At 37.2% G+C, this 22,357-nt stretch overlaps 1 protein-coding gene and 1 pseudogene across 6 annotated transcripts in view; both read right to left on the bottom strand.

Moving 5' to 3' along the window:
* Nucleotides 1–489: 489 nt before the first annotated feature.
* Nucleotides 490–22,357, bottom strand: part of CHEK1 (checkpoint kinase 1) — a 33,512-nt gene continuing 11,644 nt past the window's right edge. For all 6 annotated transcript variants that reach the window (XM_033206286.1, XM_033206290.1, XM_033206289.1 and 3 more), the window contains 6 exons: nucleotides 21,299–21,394; nucleotides 15,358–15,466; nucleotides 14,991–15,168; nucleotides 14,617–14,748; nucleotides 5,370–5,471; nucleotides 490–3,993 (listed from right to left, as the gene is read on the bottom strand). In XM_033206286.1, the coding sequence (XP_033062177.1) occupies nucleotides 3,898–3,993; nucleotides 5,370–5,471; nucleotides 14,617–14,748; nucleotides 14,991–15,168; nucleotides 15,358–15,466; nucleotides 21,299–21,394 (713 nt within the window). In that variant the 3' untranslated portion in view covers nucleotides 490–3,897. The remainder of the gene's footprint in view (nucleotides 3,994–5,369; nucleotides 5,472–14,616; nucleotides 14,749–14,990; nucleotides 15,169–15,357; nucleotides 15,467–21,298; nucleotides 21,395–22,357) is intronic.
* LOC117081917 lies at nucleotides 9,330–9,472 on the bottom strand (annotated as a pseudogene).

The following is a 22,357-nucleotide window of genomic DNA, read 5'->3' as shown; positions in this document are numbered from 1 at the left end:
AAAATTAATGAATTCAACATGCACAAAAGCATGGCTATAAAGAAAAATCAACACATGAAAAATACAGCAAAAATCATATAAAGTTCATTAATAAAACCTATATGTTTAAAATATATAAACTAAATGATATTATTTGCATAAATAGCTGAGAAAACTCTAAAAGACACCAAGGAAAGGATTATCACCAAAGTCTATTTTGTGATTATTTCTGGGAGAAGGAAGTGAGTTGTGGCTGGGAGACTGCATACATAAGTTTTTAAGGGTCTATAAATGAACTTTCTACAATTGAGTTGTGGTTAAGTGAATGTTAACTTTACAACTGCACATTCAAACTGTTCATATTTTATGTACTTTTATATAATTATGTTTAACAACCACACACATTGTACACACTACACACATACATACACACACACACACACACACACACACACACACAAGCATAGGTTGATTTTTCTATCAAAATTTGAACTGTTATCTTCAGGTAGCAAATTCTACCCATTTTTATTTTTAATAATAGGAGTAAATACCTTCCCACAACAATATAATGAACATTACAGGAAAATTAAGGCAACTTATATTTACAGAATGCCTTTCTGTGTAAAACAGGACACTATACTCTTCCTACACATTAAAGCATTAAAGATTAACTCTAAAAGGTACTTGTTATCAGTCTCTTTACTGAGGCAATTGCCAGTGTTCAGATAAATGTCAGAGCTAATCCAAATCTGAAACTTGAAATTTTCCCGCCATTCTATACAAATTCCCAATGCAAACAGTTTACTATCCATCTATTCATCTTCCCCTTACAATATTCTGTAGCATCTTCCTCATGGGATGGTCAATTAATTTATTCATTTATTCAACATTCAATCATTCAGTCAACAAATATTTCTTTAGTACCTATTATATTCCAGGTTCTGTTTTTATATATGGATGAAAAGGAATGGCAAAATCTAAGCTTACATTTTGGTTGGGGAGGCAGGCAATTAATAATTTCAGACAGTGATCAATTCTAGGAATAAATTAGAATAAAGTGACAATGACTCAGTGGTAGAAACACTGGGGCTGAGATTTGAATGCTCAGCCAGCCATGCAAACTACTGAAATGGGTTCCACACACAGGGACCACTAAGCATCAAGGCCCTGGAGGGAAATGTGCCTTAGCAGACAGAAGGCAGGCAACTCTGCCTAGAATCCTATGTGCAAAAAGAACAGAGGGTGAATTATGGAGGGCCAGGTTAAGTCATAGCAGAAAGTTTAGATTCTAGCATAGATGCAATAAGAAGCTATTTTAAGTTTTTAAGAAAAAGAGGGCCACAGGAAAATTTATATTAAAAAAATTTTTTAGGGGTTAAAGAAAAGATTCCTTCAGAAGAAGGGAGTTGGCAATGGCAAAAGTGAAAGGGTAAAGACTAGTTTTTATCACAGAAATCCAGAGAGGAGATTAAGGAGATGAAACAGGAGTGGCCAACAATGAAAACAGACATAGACAGCTTCCAGATATATGCTGAGGATAGATCAGATCAACTGAGTGCTGATTTCTTTGTTGAACAGCTATTTATTCTATACTGTAATATTATCAGGCACATTTCTAGGTGCTGGGTATACGGAAATGAATAGGAAGGAAAGGGTCCCTGATCTCAAGGAGTTTATATATTAGGAGCTTATATATTACATATTCCAATGGGAGAAGCAGAAATTTAATAAACAAAAATATCCTATAATGTCAGGTAAGAAGTATTATGATGAAAAACTAAAGGAAAAGGAGAGACAGAGGAGGTTATTATTTTAGATAAGTCAGGGAAAGACTTTGCAGAGGAAGTGACATTTAAGCACATACCTAAAGTGAAGCACAAGCCACACAAATATGTGGAAGTAAAGTACTATAGATACAGGGAACTGCAAGTGAAAAGACCGTAAGAAGGGAATGTGCTTATCTTCTTGTGAGAAGAGCAAAGCCAATGTGGCTAGAGCAGAATGAACAAGGAGTGGAGTGGCGCATGAAGCCAAAATAGGAGCCAGGAGACAGATCACATAAAGCTGTATAGCTTATACACCGGGACAGATCACATAAAGCCATATAGCTTATACACTGAGACAGATCACACAAAGCCGTATAGCTTATACACCGAGTTTTGAATTTTATTTTAAGTGTGATAAAAAGCCATGTGAATTCAGAACAGGACAGGGATATCTGATTTACATTTTAAAAGGATCATTCTGCTTTTCTGGAATATAAACTGCTGAGGGGTAAGTAATACAAACAGAGAGATGACAGTGCCTTCAACTGGAGTGGTACTAGCAGAGGTGTGAAGTGGGACATATTTTGAATGTATTTGTTAAATTGAATAGATTCTGCTGGACTGAATGTAGAAAATGGGGGGAAAAATGAAGGATGACCTAGGGTTTTGGTTTAAGGAACTAAGGAGCTGAAGTAACATTTCTGAGAAGGAGAAAACTAGGAGAGGAACAAGTTGGAGAACAGGAATCAAAAACTGTTTTTGGTCATGAGATGCCTACTAGACATTCAAGTGGAAATGTAAAGTAAGTAAAAGGCTAGAGCTCACAGAAGAGGTTCAAGTCAGTGACTTGAACTGTTTGTGAAAGATACTGACTCAGATAATTCTCAAGAACAAAATTTCTCCCATATTTGAGAATTTATACTGACTCAATTCTTAGGCATATCCTAAATAGTTCAAATAAATAAAACAGGTTCAAATTTATTCTTCCTATGGGTGTACTCCAGTAACACAATTTGCCAGTACACATCAATATGTGATAAACTCTAATCATAACATTCTACACGTTCTTGGCTTCAGATTAAAATAACTGATTAAGTTTATAACGTTTTACAATTTTAACAATGTTTATTCATCCAAGCTAGAGTGCAGTGGTGCAATCATAGCTCACTACAGCCTCAAATTTCTAGGCTCATGTGATCCTCCTCTCTCAGCCTCCTAAGTAGCTGGGACTACAGGCAGGGAACAAGGCTTCAACCTAATATACCCCAAAGTTAATACAGATTTTATTAGAAACACAAAGTTTTTGTAAGTCTTAATAGGTAAAGGAACAAAGAATCAGATCTATTTTTCTTACAGCTTCCTTACTCTTCCCTTCCCTCTTTTATTCTTTATCACCTAAAAGCTTGGTCACTAGTTAAGTTCAAAAGGTTAGCTAAAATATGGCTATGAAAGTAGAAAATACAGAAAAATATTTAAGATGTTCAACAGGAATTTTTAGAGTAAGGTTAGTTAAACACTAGAGTTTATGCTCAACTTCTCCTTGAAAGGCCGAGTATTTATTTTACTAACTACACTGGAAATAATGCCTACTTGCAATTTTAATTAATCATCATAATTTAAAAACAGGTTTATATAACTGGCCAGGCCCTTTTGAAAATATAAGTACAAATCTTGGGGATATATTTCGAAGCTGGCTTCACTTCACAGACTGATAAATCTGTCCAAAAGTCACAAGAATTATGTCTTTATTGGTTCATCTTATAATTAAATCAACATGGAAGAAATGTGTACTTTTTGGACTAAACAAAATGTTTTGATAAAAATGGGATATGTGTGTACAAAAGCTGGAAAACTCATGTCCCCTGAAACTCGGTTTCCACAAGATGAGTTTCAAATTCAGATACTAAACACAGATGAATAATCAAATGAATTCTATTCATCCTTTCCCCAAAGTTGTGCTTACAATTAAGATATAGGTATTATTTGTATGCAGAACAAACAAAATAAATTGGAAGATGTTTGGATAAAGAGGGAGGTGAACACTCAGGAACTACTGTTTGCAGTTTGCAGTATAGGATAATCTTCTCTAGGAAGAATAATGTCAACATAGCAGCACTATATTCACCAGGATTCCCCAGAGCCAATGGCCCGATCATGTGGCAGGAAGCCACACCTTCTGGCTGCTCACAACATCAATCAGCTTCCCTTTAATCTTCAGGAAGTGTCTCTTGAACTCCAATCCATCACCCTGTATTAGAAATAATATTAAAAAATAATGTCAAAACAAAAACAAAAACAAAATTATGCCCTAAAATCAATCTCTTTTTAGTGGCAACAAGAGACAAACATCCTTAGATATGTCTAGCTACAATTTTCTTTTAGGCCTGTTTATGAAGATCAAATAACCTGGCAGAGACAATTGTTACACAAATAATTCTGATGTGGTTTCATGCCCATCACTGTTCCTACTGCACTGAGCTCAAAGAGAGCAGATAAAGGTGGCATCCTATCTGTTTCAGGTGTTGGTATATCTGGACCTAAGTCATTACAATCCATAGGCAATGAGGGTTTGGAAACTAACAATAAGCTATACAACTAAACTGAAGTCTTGTTGTCCTAACACTATTGAACAAAACCAGCAGATTTAGTTATGAGAAGAATTTCATTATACTATGATCTTAATTTAATTCCATAGCAAGCATCTGAAAAACAGTATTGCAGCAAATCTCTAATACAAAGAGTACTGCAGCAAATGCTCCAACATAGCAGCTACTCCTCCAACCCTCTTTAGAGCCACACACAATCTCTCAGAAAACAGAGAAAAATGTTATTTTGGTTTTATATATCAAGGGCTGTAAAACTATAATCTTAGAATCAATAATTTCTAAAGAAATCATCAGAAATATGAACAAAAATCTATGCATAAAATATCAATCACAGAATTATTGTAACAGGTAAGGGTTCATTAAATTATAATGAAATATTTGTAACAAATCCTAATTTTTATTAAAAGACAAATTAAGAAAAATATTAAAATGCTTCAAAATATTAATGGTGATCACTGAAAATTTAGAATTATTTTTATTTTCTCATTTTTTGCTTGTCTACATTTTTCACAAACGCAGAAACTTTTTTTGAGACAGAGTCTCTCACATTGTCACCCAGGCTGAAGTGCAATAGCACCATCTCGGCTCACTGCAACCTCCACCTCCTGGGTTCAAGTGATTTTCCTACCTCAGCCTCCTGAGTAGCTGGGAGTACAGGAGCCCGCCACCATGCCCAGCTAATTTTTTGGTTTTTATTGTAAAGATGGGGTTTCACTATGTTGCGCAGGCTGGTCTCAAACTCCTGACCTCGAGATCTGCCCGCCTCGGACTCTCAAAATGCTAGGATTACAGGCGTGAGCTACCACGCCCAACAAAAACTTTTATAATAAGGAAAACGTCATTTGAAAAAAACAATGTTTGGGAAAAACAGATAACAAAAACACATGCTATAATATTAAATGAAAAAAGCAAGTAACCTTCTATTTACAAATGTCACATATATACAAACATAATGCCATTAAAAAAATTCACATAGAAATATTTCCACAGAAAAAAATACAATAAAACATAAAAATACCTTAGAAAGTCGGAAGTCAACCAATATTTTATCATCCATTTCTAACAAATTCACTTTGAAAATGAGTTTATTATTTCTCCTATCAGTTGTTGATACAGTAACCTAAGGCAACAAAAATAAGGTTAAGCCACATGGGTGAGTAGATAATAAACTAGTAAACCCACCACGAAGAACAGAATGGAAGTTCCTCAAAAAACTACAAATAAAATTACCTATATGTTCCAGCAGTCCCACTAATGAGATGTCACCCAAAGGAAAGGAAATTATATGGAAGAGACATTTGCATCCCTACAGCATTATTCACAACAGCAAGAGATGAGAGTAGGCCGGGCACTGTGGTTCATACCTATAATCCAGCACTTTGGGAGGTCAAAGCAGGAGGATCACTTGAGCCCAGGAGTTCAAGACCAAGCTGGGCAACATATCAATACCTCATCTCTACTAAAATTCCCAAAAAATTAGCAGGCATGGTGGTGCATGCCTGTAAGACCAGCTACTCAGCGGGGCTGAGGCAGAAGGGTCACTTGAGCCCAGGAGGTTGAAGCTGCAGTGAGCTATGATTGCGCCACTGTGCTCCAGCACGGGTGACAGAGCGAGACCTGTCTCAAAAAAACAAAACAAAAAGCCAAGCAAACAAATGAGGATAATATGATAAATATATACACAATGAAATACTACTCAGCCATATAAAGGAATGAAATCCTGTCATTTGCAGCAACATGGGTGGAACTGGAGGACATTATGTTAAGTGAAATGAGCCAGGAACAGAAAATTAAACATCGCATGTTCTCACTTATATGTGGAAACAAAAAAAGTTAATTTCACAGAAGTAGAAAGCAGAACAGAGGATACTAGAGTCTAGGAAGGGGAGAGGGGAGGGAAAGATAGAGATTCATGAAATAATACAAAATTACAGCTAGATAGGAGTAAGTTCTAGACCCCTGTAGGATAACTATCCTTAACAATAATAGAGTTTCAAACAGCTAGGATACTGAACATTCCCATCACAAAGAAATGACCAATGTTTGAGATTATCAATACGCTAGTTATCCTGATCTGATCACTATACATTATATGAATCAAAACATCATTATATACCTCATGAATATGTACAATTGTATCAATTAAAAAAAATTTTCTGGCTACCTCCATAACAGGAGTAATATTAAGTATGCTGATAATCTCACTCATTCCAGAGCCTCTCTTCTCCCAGTGGGTATGTATATCCCCAACTCAATCCATCAACGGAGGTGCAGCTCCTAGGGACTGAGTGTATACGAACTCATAGCAACAAAACTCACTGTATTGTACCAAAATACCACCGAAAGAAGGAACAATCAAAGATGAAAATATAATGGGAGGAAAAACAAGATTATTAAAACGTAAGAAAGAAAAAGGCCTGACTTGTGGCTGAAAAGCTAGAGCGGCAATTAGAAGATGGCAAAGGTCTTGAGAGGCCTTGCAACTTCCACTTTCAGTCTTTTAGAACGTTCCTGTGGCATGTAAAGACGTTCAGCCTAGCTGAATGATGCGGAAAGAAAGGCTCAGCTAACAGCCAGTGCCAAGACTCCAAACATGGGAGTAAGGATGTTTTAGACCACCAGCCACAGGAAAGATATCAAACGACTACAGCTGGATGAATAAGCCTGCGCAAGACCAGCAGATCTGCCTGAAAAACACAGCCCAAATTACCAAAGTATTTGTAATAATTCTTACTTCAAGAAACTATGAAAACACACAACTATACCATGACTGTGCAGCACTGAAATAACATACTATGTTCTGGGAAAATTAATACAAGATATTCAACTCAACACATCCGAATTAAGCTCTTAAACTTCAAAGACAAAAAAAAAAAAAAACACTTCAAAGAACTGAGAGTGAATCAAGGAGTGATGTCAGTGAAAATGGCAGAGAAAAGAACTCCAGAAGTCCATTACTCCACAAAAGCAATTTTAAAAACCTGCCAAAACCTGTCAGAATCAACTTTTTCAGAACATTGTAAACTAACTAAAAGCTTGCAGCAACTTATTCAAAACAAGGGAACTCAGTAAGAACAGTGAGCTTTCTGGTACTTAACTTACCCTGTTCCCATCCCCTGCTCCTCATTCAGTAGCAGCCTTGAAAATAATGGTCCATATTTCAGGTATAGGTCCAGGTGGGAGCAGAATAAACCTCATTTACAAACTATCTTAAACCGATCTGACCCTCTAAAATGACCTGATCAAAAGGCTCGTCCTGGCCAGGTGCAGTGGCTCATGCCTGTAATCCCAACACCTGGGGAAGCCGAGGCAGGTGGCTCACCTGAGGTCAGGAGTTCAGGAACAGCCTGACCAACATGGTGAAACCCTGTCTCTACTAAAAATACAAAAATTAGCAGGGTGTGGTGGCAGGTGCCTTTAATCCCAGCTACTTGGGAGGCTGAGGCAGGAGAATCGCTTAAACCTGGGAGGTAGAGGTTGCAGTGAGCTGAGATCGCACCATTGCACTCCAGACTGGGAAACAGAGCGAGACTCCATCTCAAGAAAAAAAAGGTTTGTCTTTATTTCGCCTTTGTAACTGTAACTCACCTTGCGCTAAAGCTACTCCTGGGTAGCATTTGTGGAAAACACTCACAGGAAAACGCTTCAGTCTCTGTTGCCTGAAGCAATGATAGCAACTAGGGCAAACAGACTACCCAAGAAGTTTGGAAGAAGAGGTTAGGGAGTGAGATGTTTCTGAGGAATAGGGCTCTGAAAAGGTCCAACATATTCCTGGGAATCTAAAAAGACGCACCCATGACCAGGGCAGTACATGTGCTTAGGAAAGAGCTGAGAAGGCCCCTAAGCTCTACATGTGCCCTAACTTTGCATTTTGCACAAGCAGATAGTGAAGGCTGAAGCAACGTTGTAAACTTCTTGGTTGAGTATTGCAGGTGTGCCCCAACACAAATACAGAACCCCTCTGCAGATTTTTTGTTTTTGGTACACAGAATTTAAGGAAATCTCTGTCCAGTCATCAGCTGACCACTACAACTAATGGGACAGAAACCGCACAGTCATGCATGACAAACAATACCAACTTTAAAAAATTACATCAGAAACATCACTAGGGCTGGGTGTGGTGGCTCCCACCTGTAATCCCAGCACTTTGGAGGCTGAGGCGGGTGGCACCTGAGGTCAGGAGTTCGAGACCAGCCTGGCCAACATGATGAAACCCTGCCTCTAGTAAAAATACAAACAATTAGCCGGGCATGGTGGTAGGCACCTGTAATCCCAGCTACTTGGAAGGCTGAGGCAGGAGACTTGCTTGAACCCATGAGATGGAGGTTGCAGTGGGCCAAGATCACACCATTGCACTCCAGCCTGGGCAACAAGAGTGAAGCTCCATCTCAAAAAAAAAAAAGAAAAAGAAAAAGAAAAAGGAAAAAAAATCACTAAAAAAACAACTACATCAAGCAGTAACAAACACTGGCAAGAGGGTAAACTGACTTCTAGAGTTGCCACATATTGCCACAATATGTCCAGTTTTCAACAAAAAATTACAAAGTATGTAAGGAAACAAAGTGTGGCCTATATAAAGGAAAAACAGCAACCAAAACTGTCCCTGAGGAACATAAAGAATAAAGAAAAGTGGACAGAGTCTAAGAACTGTGGTACATCAAGTATCCCAACAATACACATAATGAGTCCAAGAGGGAGAGGAGAGTTAGGTACAAAAAAAAATCTGAAGAAATAATGGCCAAAAACTTCCCAAGTGTGATTAAAAACATGAATTTACACATCCGACAAGCTCAAAGAACTCCAAATAGAATGAACAAAGAAATTCACACCAAGATACATCATAGTCAAACTGTGGTCAACAGAGAAACATAAAAGCAGCAAGGGAGCAGCAGTGTCTCACATAAAAGGGATCCTCAGTAAGATTAACAGCTGATTTCTCATCAGAAACCACAAAGGCTTGAAGGCAGTAGTGGCATAATCGAAGTGCTGAAAGACAAAAGTTATTAAGAATTCTATATCCAGCAAAACTACCTGTCCAAAAAGTGGAATATAAATTAAGGCACTTTAAACCGATAGGAACAGATACTACATTTGATCTTAGCCAAAAGGCTGAGAAGCGATTTTTTTTTTTGAGACAGTCTTGCTCTGTCACCCAGGCTGGACAGCAGTCGTGCAATCAGATCACGGCTCACTGCAGCCTTAATCTCCCATGGCTCAGGCTATCCTCCCACCTAAAGCCTCCCCAGTAGCTGGGGTTACAGGCGCACACCACAACGCCCTACTAATTTTTTAAATATTTTCAGTAGAGATGGGGTTTCACCATGTTGGTCAGGCTGGTCTCAAACTCCTGGCCTCAAGTGATCTGCCTGCCTCAGCCTCCTAAAGTGCTGTAATTATAGGTGTGAGCCATGACACCTGGCTAAGGTACTTTAGATTCAAAGACACAAATAGGCTAAAAGGAAAAGGAAAAAAAAAATAGAGCATGGAAACAATAACCAAAAGAGAGCTGGTAGCTGGGTATGGTGGTATATGCCTGCAGTCCCACCTACTTGTGAGGCCAAGGCAGGAGGGTCACTTGAGCCCAGGAGTTTGAGGCTGCATTGCACTATGATCGTACTGCAAGTAGCCACTACACTCTAGCCTAGGCAACATAGTGAGACTCCATCTAAAAAAAGGAAAATACACAAGATAGCTAGTGAGCTGATATGGATATACTAACATTAGACAAAATAAACAGACTGATGAAAACTGTCAATTTAGCTGGGCATGGTGGTGCACACCTATAGTATCCACTACACAGGAGGATCACTTGAGCCCAGAAGGTCAAATCCAGCCTGGTCAACACAGAGAGACTGCATCTCTACAAAAACATTTTTAAAAAGTTAGCTGGTTATGGTAGTGCACACCTGTAGTACCAGCTACTTAAGAGGCTGAGGTGAGAGGATCACTTGGGCACAAGAGGTCAAGGTATTAATATATTATATAAATAAAGGGGAAAAAAATCCACATGATTATCTCAATAGATGGAGAAAACATTTGAAAAAATCCAATACTCTTTCATTATAAAAACAAAAACCCCACAGCTAACATCATACTTAATGCTGAAAGACTCAAAACTTACTCTTAAGATCAAGAACAAGACAAAGATGTCCACTCTATTTCTGTTCAATATAATGTTGGGAGTCCTAGCCAAGACAACTAAACAAAAAGAAGTAAAACGCATCTGGGTTTAAAAAAAATAAATAAATAAAACAATTTCCTGTATCTCTATTGATAATGTAATTTTTTTTTTTTTTTTAGATGGAGTCTCACATTATCGTCCGGGTTGGAGTGCAGTGGCACGATCTCAGCTCACTGCAACCTCTGCCTCCTAGGTTCAAGCGAGTCTCCTGCCTCAGCCTCCCGAGTAGCTGGGATTACCGGCACCTGCCACCACGCCCAGCTAATTTTTGTATTTTTAGTAGAGATGGGCTTTCACTATGTTGGCCAGGCTGGGCTCAAATGCTTGACCTCGTGATCCACCCGCATTGGCCTCTCAAAGTGCTGGGAATACAGGTGTGAGCCATCACGCCTGGCCAAATAATATAATCTTAATATATAAAAACACCTAAAGAATTGGTCAGAAAAACTACTGGAGTTAATGAATTCAGCAAATTTTCAGGATACAAGATCAATACACAAAATTCATTTGCATATATACTATCAATGAACAATTTGAAAATAAAATTTAAAAATTCCATTCACATCAGCATCAGGATTCAAAAAAAAAAAAGAATAAACGGGATTACATTTAACCTAGGAAGTGCAAGACTTGAACATTGAAAACTACTAAATATTCTTGACTACTAAATATTCTTGAAAGAAATTAAAGACCATAAAAAAATGGAAAAAAAGGTCCCATGTTATTGGATTGGAAGAGTTACTATTACAGGTTTAGCATCCTTAATCTAAAATCTGAAATTCAAAATGTTTCAAACTCCAAAACTTTTCGGGTGCTGGCATGATGGCACAAATTGAAAATTTCATACCTGGTAAGTTTGCTTTCTGATAGTTCAATGTACAAACTTTGTTTCATGCACAAAATTATTTAAAACATTGTATAAAATTACCTTCAGGTTATCTGTATAAGGTATATATGAACCACAAATAAAATTATTCATGTTTCAACTTGAGTCCCATCTGTAAATTATCTCAATATGTATATGCAAATATTCCAAAATCCAAACAAATGTAAAATCCACAAAACTTTTGGTCCCAAGCACCTCAAATAAGGAATACTCAATCTGTACTAAAATGGAAATACTCCCCGAGTTAATCTACAGATTCAATGTAATCTCTTTTAAAATTCCAAATTTTTTTCTTGCAGAAATAAGATAATCCTAAAAGACAGAAAAACAAGGGGCCACAAATAACCAAAATACCTTGAAAAACAGAACAAACTTGGACAACTCATACTTTCTAATGTCAAAACTCACTACAAAGCTACAGTAATCAAAATAGTGTGGTAGTGGCATAGCATAGACGTATAGATCCATGAAATAAAGAATTGAGTCCATGGGGGAAGAAAAAGAAAAGAAAAAAAAAAGAATTGAGAGTCCAGAAATAAACCCATACATCTATGACCGATTTGTTTTCAGCAAAGGTGCCAAGACCATCTAATAGGAAAAGATGCCTTCAACAAATGGTGCCGGAAAAACTGAATATTCACATACAAACATTTGCATTTGGACCCTACCTCATACTATATACAAATATTAACTCAAAATGGACAAAGACCTAAATGTAAGAGCTAAACTTTAAGACTGTAGTCCCAGCTACTTAGGAGGCTGGGACTCCTAAAAGAAAGCATAAAGTATAAATCTTTACAATTTTATATTAGGCAACAGTTTCTTAAATTTGGCACTAAAAGCATAGGTAACAAAAGAGAAATTATAGATCCACTGGAATTCATCAAAATCTAAAACTTGTGTACATCAAACGACACTAACCAGAAAATGAAAAGAATGGGAGAATTTTCTCCCACAGAATGGGATATTTGCAAATCAGGTATCCAACAAGGTTCTAGCGTCCAGAATGTACAAAGAACTCTAACAACTCAACATTAAAAACAATCCAGTTAAAATATGGACAAAAGATCCAGATACTGTTATAAAGAAATGGCCAATAAGCATGTAAGAATATGCTCAAGATCATTAGTCTTTAGAGAAAGGAAAATCAAAAGCAAAATGAGATAACACTTCATACACACTAGGATAGCTATAGCAAAAAGGGGAGGCAATAAGTGTTGGCAAGGATGTAGAGAAATTGGAACCCTCTTACATTACTGATGGAAATGTAAAATGGTACAGATGCTTTGGAAAAATCATTTCGCAGTTTCTCAAAAAGTTAAATGAAGAGTTACCATATGCTCCAGCAATTCTACTCCTCCATATATATTTAAGAAATTAAAAACATATGGTCACACAAAAACTGGTACAAGATTATTCATAGCAGTATTACTCATAAAGACCAAAAAGTAGAAACAACCCAAATGTCCATCAATGGATGAATGGATAAACAAAATGCAGTACATACACACAACGGAATATTATTCAGTAATAAAAAGGAATAAAGTACTGATAAATGCTATGAACCTTGAAAACATTATGCTAAATGAAAGCAGACAGACTCAAAGGACTACATGTTATATGATTCCATTTGTATAGAATGTCCAAAAAGGCAATCCCTGAAGACAGAAAGTAGATTTGAAGTTGCTGGGAATGGAGGAAGAAAGGAATAAGGAGTGACTGCTAGGTGGTACAGCGGTTTTGTGTTTTTTTTTTTTTCCCCCTGTGGTGATGCAGCATTCTGGAATTAGGGGCGATGGTTGCACAATCTTGTGAATATACTAAAAAGCACTGCATTTTACATTTTAAAATGGTTAAAGTGATGATTCTTATGTTAAGAAAATGTTATCTTTGAGTCTACCTGAAAAAAAGTGAATCCCCTATGTGAGTAAGAAGACTATCAGGCTGACCTCAGATTTCTACACGGTAACAGTTTCCCCTAACTTTTAATTTTGAAAACTCAAATCTACAGAAAAATTGAAAGAAGAATACAATAAATAACCATATACTCTTCATTGGCCTTATCTACTAGATATGTGGGTGTTTATTTGCCTTTATGTAATTGTTTGCCCTTTATTTTTTTAAAATTTTAAGCTGAAAGAAGGTATCACTTCACTTCAACTTTGCTTCCACATGTTTCTCCTTGGAACAAGGGCATTCTCCTACAAACCACAGTATTATCACACCTGAGAAATCTGATGCTGATACAAAAACATTACCTAATATACAGTCCATATTCAAATTTCCCCAATTGTTCCAATAATGTCCGTTACAGTTTTTTTTTTTTTTTTCAAATACATGATCTAGTGAAAGACCATGCACTGCACTTAGCTATCAGGCCTCTTTAGTCTCCTTCAATATAAAACAGCTCCCTATTTGTTTTTCATTGACATTAACATTTTTTTGAAAAGCCTTAAAGACAGTTTAGAATACCAATGTTATAACTATGTTCTAATAATATAAACAATAAAAATTGACAAGTGCAATCAAGGGAGATGCAAGAAAGTGTGGGATTGCTAATGTGTTCGTCTTTCACGGTAGGCAGTCAACCATTATTGTCTACAGTTTAAGTATATACAGTTTTTAAGAAAATAATGATTCCAGCTCCCTAACATTTTTAATAACAATGAAAAGGTCTCTTAAGAAATATTATTTTAGGCCAGGCACAGTGGCTAAAAATTAAAAAAAAATAAACAAAACTTTAAAAAATATATTATTTCTTAAGGTAGAGAACACTTAGTTTCTTTTTCAAATTAACTAATTACTTTGTATTTTTATGTTTGTTTGGTTTTTTTGAGACAGAGTCTCACTCTGTCACCCAGGAGGGAGTACACTGGCAGGATCTCGGCTCACTGCAACCTCCGTCTTCCAGGTTCAAGCAATTTACCTGCTTCAGTCTCCCGAGAAGCTGGGATTACAGGCATGCACCACTATGCTGGCTAATTTTTGTATTTTTAGTAGAGACAGGGTTTCACCACGTTGGCCAGGCTGGTCTCAAACTCCTGACCTCAGGTGATCTGCCCATCCCGGCCTCCCAAAGAGCTGGGATTACAGGTGTGAGCCACCGCCTGTATTTAAAAAATATACTAATGATAGCTTTTACTCAAATATTTCAATTTTTCTTCAGGAAAAGGTATAATGAAAATCAATGAAACACACCTGATTCATACAACTCTTCTTCCATTGATAGCCCAACTTCTCACAAGTCTCTTTCAGGCATTGATAAGATTTGTCTGCATCCAATTTGGTAAAGAATCGTGTCATTCTTTTGACCAACCGCTGCCAGGGGTTCTACATGTCAAACAGAAGACAACTGAATAAATCCATTATGACTAAAGACAGTAATATCATAGCTATTTAGTCTGACTTAAAATTCTTTTGCATGAAGGCCTCCCTCCTCTCTTTCTTCCTTGACAAAAAAAACCATGTGATTTAAAAGTTATATATCTAAGATTTACACAGTAAAAAAGGACTTTAAGACAATAAAAAATAAAGAGCTGCCATTATTTATTTAAAAAATGAAATTCTCTCACCTGTGAGGATCCTGGGGTTCCAAGTAACTGACTATTCAGAAGCATATGATCAGGACATGTGGGCTGGGAAAAGCTGATCCCTTGTACCAATTTATCAATGTATGAGGGACTGGTATCCCATAAGGAAAGACCTGTGCGTGGTTCTGGCTGAGAACTGGAGTACTTCACATTTTCTTCACTAAGGCATTAAGACAGAAGGAAACATACATAAAATTAAATCTATCAGGCCTTTCTTATATCACACAAAAGTTCTCATGCTTACAGTATTATGTTCATTAATGTCGAATATTAGGAAAAAACACATACATGTATTATTCTTCATGGGGGATACTACAATCAAAAACTACTTAATCTTTATCAGTCTTACCTAGAAGCACTGTTTACTGGAGAGAAGTCCAAATTGGATTGAATGTGCTTAGAGAATCCACTGGGAGACTCTGACACACCACCTGAAGTGACTCGGGGCCTTTTTGCCCCTAAAAAAGAAAACAAATACAAATGCTTTCAAGTCTTCTATGCAAATATGTTTTTAAATTAACTCAACTGGCAACCTGAAGAAGTAAAACTACGTCTAAATCTATTTATTTGACACAAAATTTTTATAAGATATAAAACAAAGCCTTCCTATATGATTTTATAAAAAATGTGCCCAAGTTATAAAATTACTAAGACTCATTTGTCCAATTAGGTATTTTACAATACCTAAGTATGACCTGTAGGCATGTTCAAAGTGTGGAGTAGGCGCAGACCACAATCTTTTTTTGTTGTTGTTGTTGAGATGGAGTCTCGCTCTGTTGCCCAGGCTGGAGTGCAATGGCGCGATCTCGGCTCACTGCAAGCTCCATCTCCCAGGTTCACACCATTCTCCTGCCTCAGCCTCCTGAGTAGCTGGGACTACAGGCGCCCGCCACCACACCCAGTTTTTTTGTATTTTTAGTAGAGACGGGGTTTCACTGTGTTAGCCAGGATGGTCTTCATCTCCTGACCTCGTGATCTACCCGCCTCAGCCTCCCAAAGTACTGGGATTACAGGTGTGAGCCACTGTGCCTGACCCAGGTCACAATCTTAATGGCATCTTTTGTGGGTAACAGAACAATGTTCTATGAAGACGACAGACCTGGCTAAAGGACTAGAACTTTTTAAAATAAAAAATAATTTATGATAATAGCAATAAACATTATGAATCTGTTCTAGCCAAAATTCTTTGCTTCCCTGGAAAAGCTTTACAAAGAAGAATATTATATGGAAAATGACACCACTGTAAATTTATGGTTACAATCCCTAGCCAAACCTCAATATTGCCAGATAATTCTGTTTCTCTAGTTTCCTTTCCTTTTCTCCACAAGGATCATTTCAAAACTACACTTTTCTGTAATTCCCAAGACTACCATCCAGTACCTATACTACTACCTTCCATTTTGGAGAGAAAGCCATTAGACAAAAACTACATCAACTTATCCCTATCAAATCTAAGTTAATTGTATTACTATACATCCTTTCATCCCTTCCATTCTCCTATCGAATGTTCATCTCTCTACTTGTGCTTTGGAGCCTATACCCTTCTACCTCCTCAGGGATCTTGATCCTGTTACTTATTCCCTTTGTCTTAGACTGTCAGCCTCTTCCTCTCTACAGGATCTATACCCAAACCACTTAAACAGGCTTAAGTTTTTTTTTTTAAACATGCTTAAGTTTTTTTTTAACCTGCTTTTTATTTATTAATCCATCCACTCAAATATTTTATTAGGTCTACTCTGTGCCAGGCGTTATTCTAGGTATTAGGTATTCAGCAGTGAGCAAAATAGAAAAAAATCCTTGACCTCTTAAATCTTACATTCTACTGAGGAGAGACAAAATAACATAAAATAAATTCAAATAAAGTTAAAAATAAGCTAAATGGTGGTAAGTATAATGGAGGAAAATAAAATGAAGAAATGTGTTGGATTGCATATATCCACAAGATAGTGAAAATTTTAAAAATTTAAGAAATGTGTTAGAGGGAAGGGGATATCATTTTAAATAGCATGGCCAGGAAAGGCTTATTGGAAAGATGACATTGTAGTCAATATCCAAAGAAAGTGAGAGAATAAGACATGCAAATAAGTCCCGTTGGAAAAAGCATTTCCAGGCATAGGGAACAGTCGTTACAAAAATGGTGAGGTAGAAGTATGCCTGGAGCACTTGGAGAACAATGAGAAGACTGATACAGCTATGACCAAAGGGGAGCAAAGCAGAATTGAGGTCAGAGAAGTAATGTAAGGGACAAAACTGTGTAAGAACTCACAGGTCATCAACTGATTTTAGCTTACACTATGGGTGAGAACTAAAGCTTTGGAGGTTTTGGGTAGAACGGTGATATATTCTAATTTATTTTTAAATCAGAACACTCTGGAAAGATATCATAGTAGTTTGGAATGATAGGGTGGCCGTGGAGGTGAAAAAAGGTAATCAGATTCTAGAATTTTAGAGGTTAACAGAATTACCTGGTGGACTGGATGTGAAGTAAAGAGAATGAGAAAAACGAAGGATGATTCCAAGGTTTCTGATCTGCATAACAAGAATAATGCAGTTGCCATTAACCAACAAGGGAAAGACTTTGAAAAGAAATGGATTTGAAAAGAAAAGATCAGTAACTCAGTTTGGAATTCATCAAGTTTGAGATGCCTCTTAACATTCAAGTGAAATTTCAGAAGGCAGTTAAGACATGTAAGTTTGGAATTTAGAGGAAAGGTCTAGGTTGATATAAATGTGATGACTATCAACATATAGTTTTATTTAGAGCCATGAAACCAAGTAATATTACCAATGGAGTGAGTGTGGAGAAGAAAACAAAGGAGATCCATAGATTCAGCCCTGGAGAACTCCAATAGTAGGAAGCTAAGTAGATGAAAGAAAACCATCAAAAGAGACTGAAAAGGAGTGACCAGTGAGGAGGACGAAAATCAGAACAGTGTAATGCCTGGAAGCCAAATGAAGAAAGTGTTTAAAGGAGGGCATGATCAACTGTATAAAATACTGATGAGATAAAACAAGAGGTCTGAGAACTGACTACAGTAGTCCCCACTTATCCACAGAGGGATATGTTGAAGTGGATGCCTGAAAGAACAAATGGTACCAAATCCTATATATGTTCTTTTGATCTAATAACCAAAACAGCTACAAGCAGGTAGCACATGGAACGTGAATATACTGGAAAAAGGAATGATTCACATCCCAAGTGAGATGAAGTAGGACAGCACAAGATTTTATGCTACTCAGAATAGCACACAATTTAAAATCTACGGGAGGGCATCGTGGCTCATGCCTACAATCCCAGTGCTTTGGGAGGCCGGGGTGGGTGGAATGCTTAAGCCCAGGTGTTTGAAACCAGTATGGGCACCATGGCGAGACCAGGTCTCTACCAAAAATACAAAAAGTAGGTGGGCACAGTGGCTCACACCTGTAGTCCCTGCTACTCAGGAGGCTGAGATGGGAGGACCATTTAAGCTCAGGAGGTAGAGGTTTCAGTAAGCCGAGACCACACCACTGCACTCCAATCTGGGCAACAGAGCAAGATCCTGTCTCAAATTAAATAAATAAATAAATAAAACCCATCAATTGTTTACTTCTGGAACTTGCCATTTAATCTTTTCAGACCTCAGTTGACCACAGTGGACTATTACTTTGAACTTGGCAACATCTTCCAAAAATCACTGTGACTTTTGGCAACGAAACAGATGAAACTGAAAACTAGTTTTGAGGTGTTAGAAATGAGAAGCTATTTTAGGAATGTTCAATTGTGAAGAAGATGGAATGGTAGGGAAAAGTGGAGTTAAGAGAAATTTTATTACCATAATGATTTGATTTGATTTTAAAATGGGAGAAAAAGCATGTAGGTATGCTGATGAGAAAGATCCAGTAGAGACGGCCAAATTAATAACGTAGGAGAGAGAGAAGAATTGCTAGACAAAGTCCTTGAATAGGTAAGAGAAAGACCTGGCTTATATCTGGGGCAGTTTACCCACAGCAATACAGGACAAAGGAGAATACATGAACAGAGAGGCAGTTAGCGTGAGGGAGATGGTGGTGGGAGCTTGCGTTCTCTCGTGGCTTTCATTTCCCAGTAACACAGGAAGCAAAGTGAACAACTGAGAATGAGGATGGGGAAGAAGACAATAAAAGTTAAAGGACCAGGTTCAGTGGCTCACACCTATAAACCCAGCACTTTGGGAGGCCAAGGCAGGGGGATCACTTGAGGCTGAGTTTGAGACCAGCCTGGCCAGCATGGCAAAACCCTTACTAAAACTATAAAAATTAGCCAGGTGTGGTGGTTCGCGCCTGTAATCCCAGCTACCCGGGTGGCTCAGGCATGAGAATCACTTGAACCTGAGAGGCAGAGGCTGAAGTGAGCCGAGATGGCGCCACTGCACTCTAGCTTGGGTGAGTGCAAGACCCTGTCTCAAAAAAAAAAAAAAAGGAGAAACGTATTATAAAAACATGATTTAAAACAGGATAGTGAAAGATGTGGGGAAATGAAGCCCCAAAAATGCCAGGCAGCATTAAAGGCCCACTTGAAATTAGTAATCCTGAATTTAAAGTAAAGATTTTTGGGTATTTTTCTCCTGCTGCAATCCATTGTGCAGGTACAAGTGTGGAGTACGTAGAAAACTACTAGATTAAACCAGAAACTACTTACTGGGTTTTACCCACTAAATATGATGAAGAGAGAAAGGGATAAGGAAATTGAAGATGATGAACGCAAAGCAGTCATTTATAATGACTAACCTAAAGATTTAAGATAGGTAAAGATGAAATCAAGGACCTAGAGAGGGAGCAGGTAAGAGACTGAAGAGATAGAATTAATTAATTGCAAGTCCAGATAGAGTCAAAGGACTGTTTAAGTCAGAATATTAAGGGAGGAAGTCAGAAAAATTATACTGGTGATCAGTGCAGAGCGTTCAAAGACAACATCACCACAGGAGAGAAGGTCAAGTAACAGTGAAGTCAGGATATTAGGAGGATGATCCAAATAAATATTTAAATCACCAAGAATCATGATGAAAGTTACATCAAGGGTATATACATCAATGGAGAATATGATAGTATGGCAGAAATTTTAATTGGGGGTTCAAAAGTTAGAGGGGAGAGACATACAGGAAGATGGGAGAAAGTGACAACGAAAAATAAGGAGGACACCTGTGCCATATCCAGATCAAAGGACATGAGGGTATGGGAAAGAAAATACCTACCACTTCAGAGGAAGCAGTGTCCTCAGGGGAGAATTGGACTTTAAGTTAGAACAATGAGAAAGAAACACGCAGACAGGTATTAAAGAAGAGTGAATTTTTAAACATTAACTCTTTTCTGTCCATAAGGACAGAGTTAAACATTAATTCTTCTTTAATAACTCTGTTTCTCATTCATAATCTCTAGTCATTGTCCTCTCTCCTCCCATTCACAGCCTAACAGTCCTATCAATACTAGTTCTTAAATTTCTTTGGGATCATCTCATTTCTCCAATACCACTGCCCTAACCTACTCCAAGCCACCATCTTACCACAACTAGACAACTAGCAGAAAAACCTACAGTACCCTGAATCTTTCCCTATTCATAAAAAACAATGGGGGCCGGGGGGAAGGTCATCAGACAGATATTTTTAAACCAAAGATATGACTATGTCATATTCTTGCTTAAAATCTCCCAAAGGTCTCCCCAGTGGTCTTAAGTTAAAGCCCCAAATCCTTAACATGGCTTACAAGGTCTTCTTCCACAAACGGGCCACTAGCGACCTCTCTGTCCTCATCTCAAACCTCTCTTCCTCTCCCACTTCCCTGTTCACTCATTCACTCAACAAATATTTAATGAGTGCCTGTGGTGCACCATATACTGTGCTAAGCACTGACAATACAATGATGAACACAGCAGAAATGGCTCGTGCCATACTGATCTTTCAAGTTTCTCAAATGCATCAGACTTTCAAAAATCTAAGAGTTTTCAAATACTGCTTCCCCTGTTCAGAATCAAATCTGCCACTTACTTTGCCTGGCTAGCTTCCCTTTAATCTTCAAATCTTAGATTTAATGTAATTTCTTCAGGAACAAAAGTCTTCCCTGTCCCTTAGACTTGGTCAAACACTTAGCTATAGTACCCTGACTTTCCCTTTTACAATTATTAATAAACAAAATTATTTTTATATTTTTTTCTACTAGACATTATAATCTCCATGAGGACAGAGATCATAGCCATCATGTGTTGTTGACTTGTGATAATGACTTTGCAACTACCTTTTCTTCCACAGAAAAACAAACATGTAGTTTAAGGATATTACCTTTCTTGAGGGGTTTGTTGTACCATCTATCTTTTTTGATGTCTGGAATGGTAATTCTTGCTGATGGATTCTCAACTAGGATTTTATGCAGCAGAGCTAAAAACAAACATTAAGACAACATTCATGGAAGAGTCATGGAGATTCAAGAAGCCTATGGCTTGCGGTAAGAAACACATTTTCTCTTGGCCTACTTATGTCTAAATATTATTTCTGGGGAAGAGAAAGAATTAAAGCTACTAACTTATTGCTTTAATTTCATGCAGTTTTTCTCTGCTGCTGTCTATATCTTGGAATAGTCTTCCCTTGATCTGATTCTCAATTGTTTGCAACTGAGAACAAGAGCCAGGTGGAAATGTTTCTGCTCATGTGACAAGATTAACAAAAAGATACAGAAACCCCCTTATCCATTTTCAATACTGAATTTCATTACTTCAATGTCATGTTCTCATGTGACCTCCTTATTCAGTTTTATAATGAACATTTACTTACCAATAACTTTTAAAGAGACAGTAATCTAACCATCCTAAGGTATCTTGATTTTCTTGAGAAAAAATTCATATATCTCCCTACATCAAAATTATTTCCTAATGGACCAAAGATTTAAATGTAAAAAGGAAGCCATAAAACCATTAAATGAAAAAACAGGGAACTTTTAAATAGTAGAGGTAAAAGACCTTTCCAAAGACATTATAGTCAGGGACCACAAAGGACAAGATAATAGATTTGAATGTCAATATAGCAAAACAAAATGAACATAAATGATAAATTGTGAAAAGTATTTGTAACAAGTGCAAAGGTCAATATGTTACAAAAAAAAAAAAAACAAAAAACTCCGAACTGGTAAGAAAAACAATATGCTTGACAAAAATGAGCAAAATAGACAAAAAACTAACGCGTAAACTGTATACAACTTCATTAGTATTAAATTTAAAATAAAAATAAAAGACTTATTTAAAGGCCTGTTAGTTTTTCTTTTTTTAATGTAAATTGATGAGACTGTGATGAAATGGTTCGAACTTTCAGGAAGCAATTTGACAAAATAAGCCATAATAATAAAAA

Source organism: Trachypithecus francoisi, unplaced genomic scaffold (assembly GCF_009764315.1).
Source record: "Trachypithecus francoisi isolate TF-2019V2 unplaced genomic scaffold, Tfra_2.0 Lachesis_group8, whole genome shotgun sequence".
Classification (NCBI taxonomy): Eukaryota; Metazoa; Chordata; class Mammalia; order Primates; family Cercopithecidae; genus Trachypithecus; species Trachypithecus francoisi.
The sequence above is the reverse complement of the archived record's forward strand: the minus strand, read 5'-3'. Positions and strand labels throughout refer to the sequence as shown.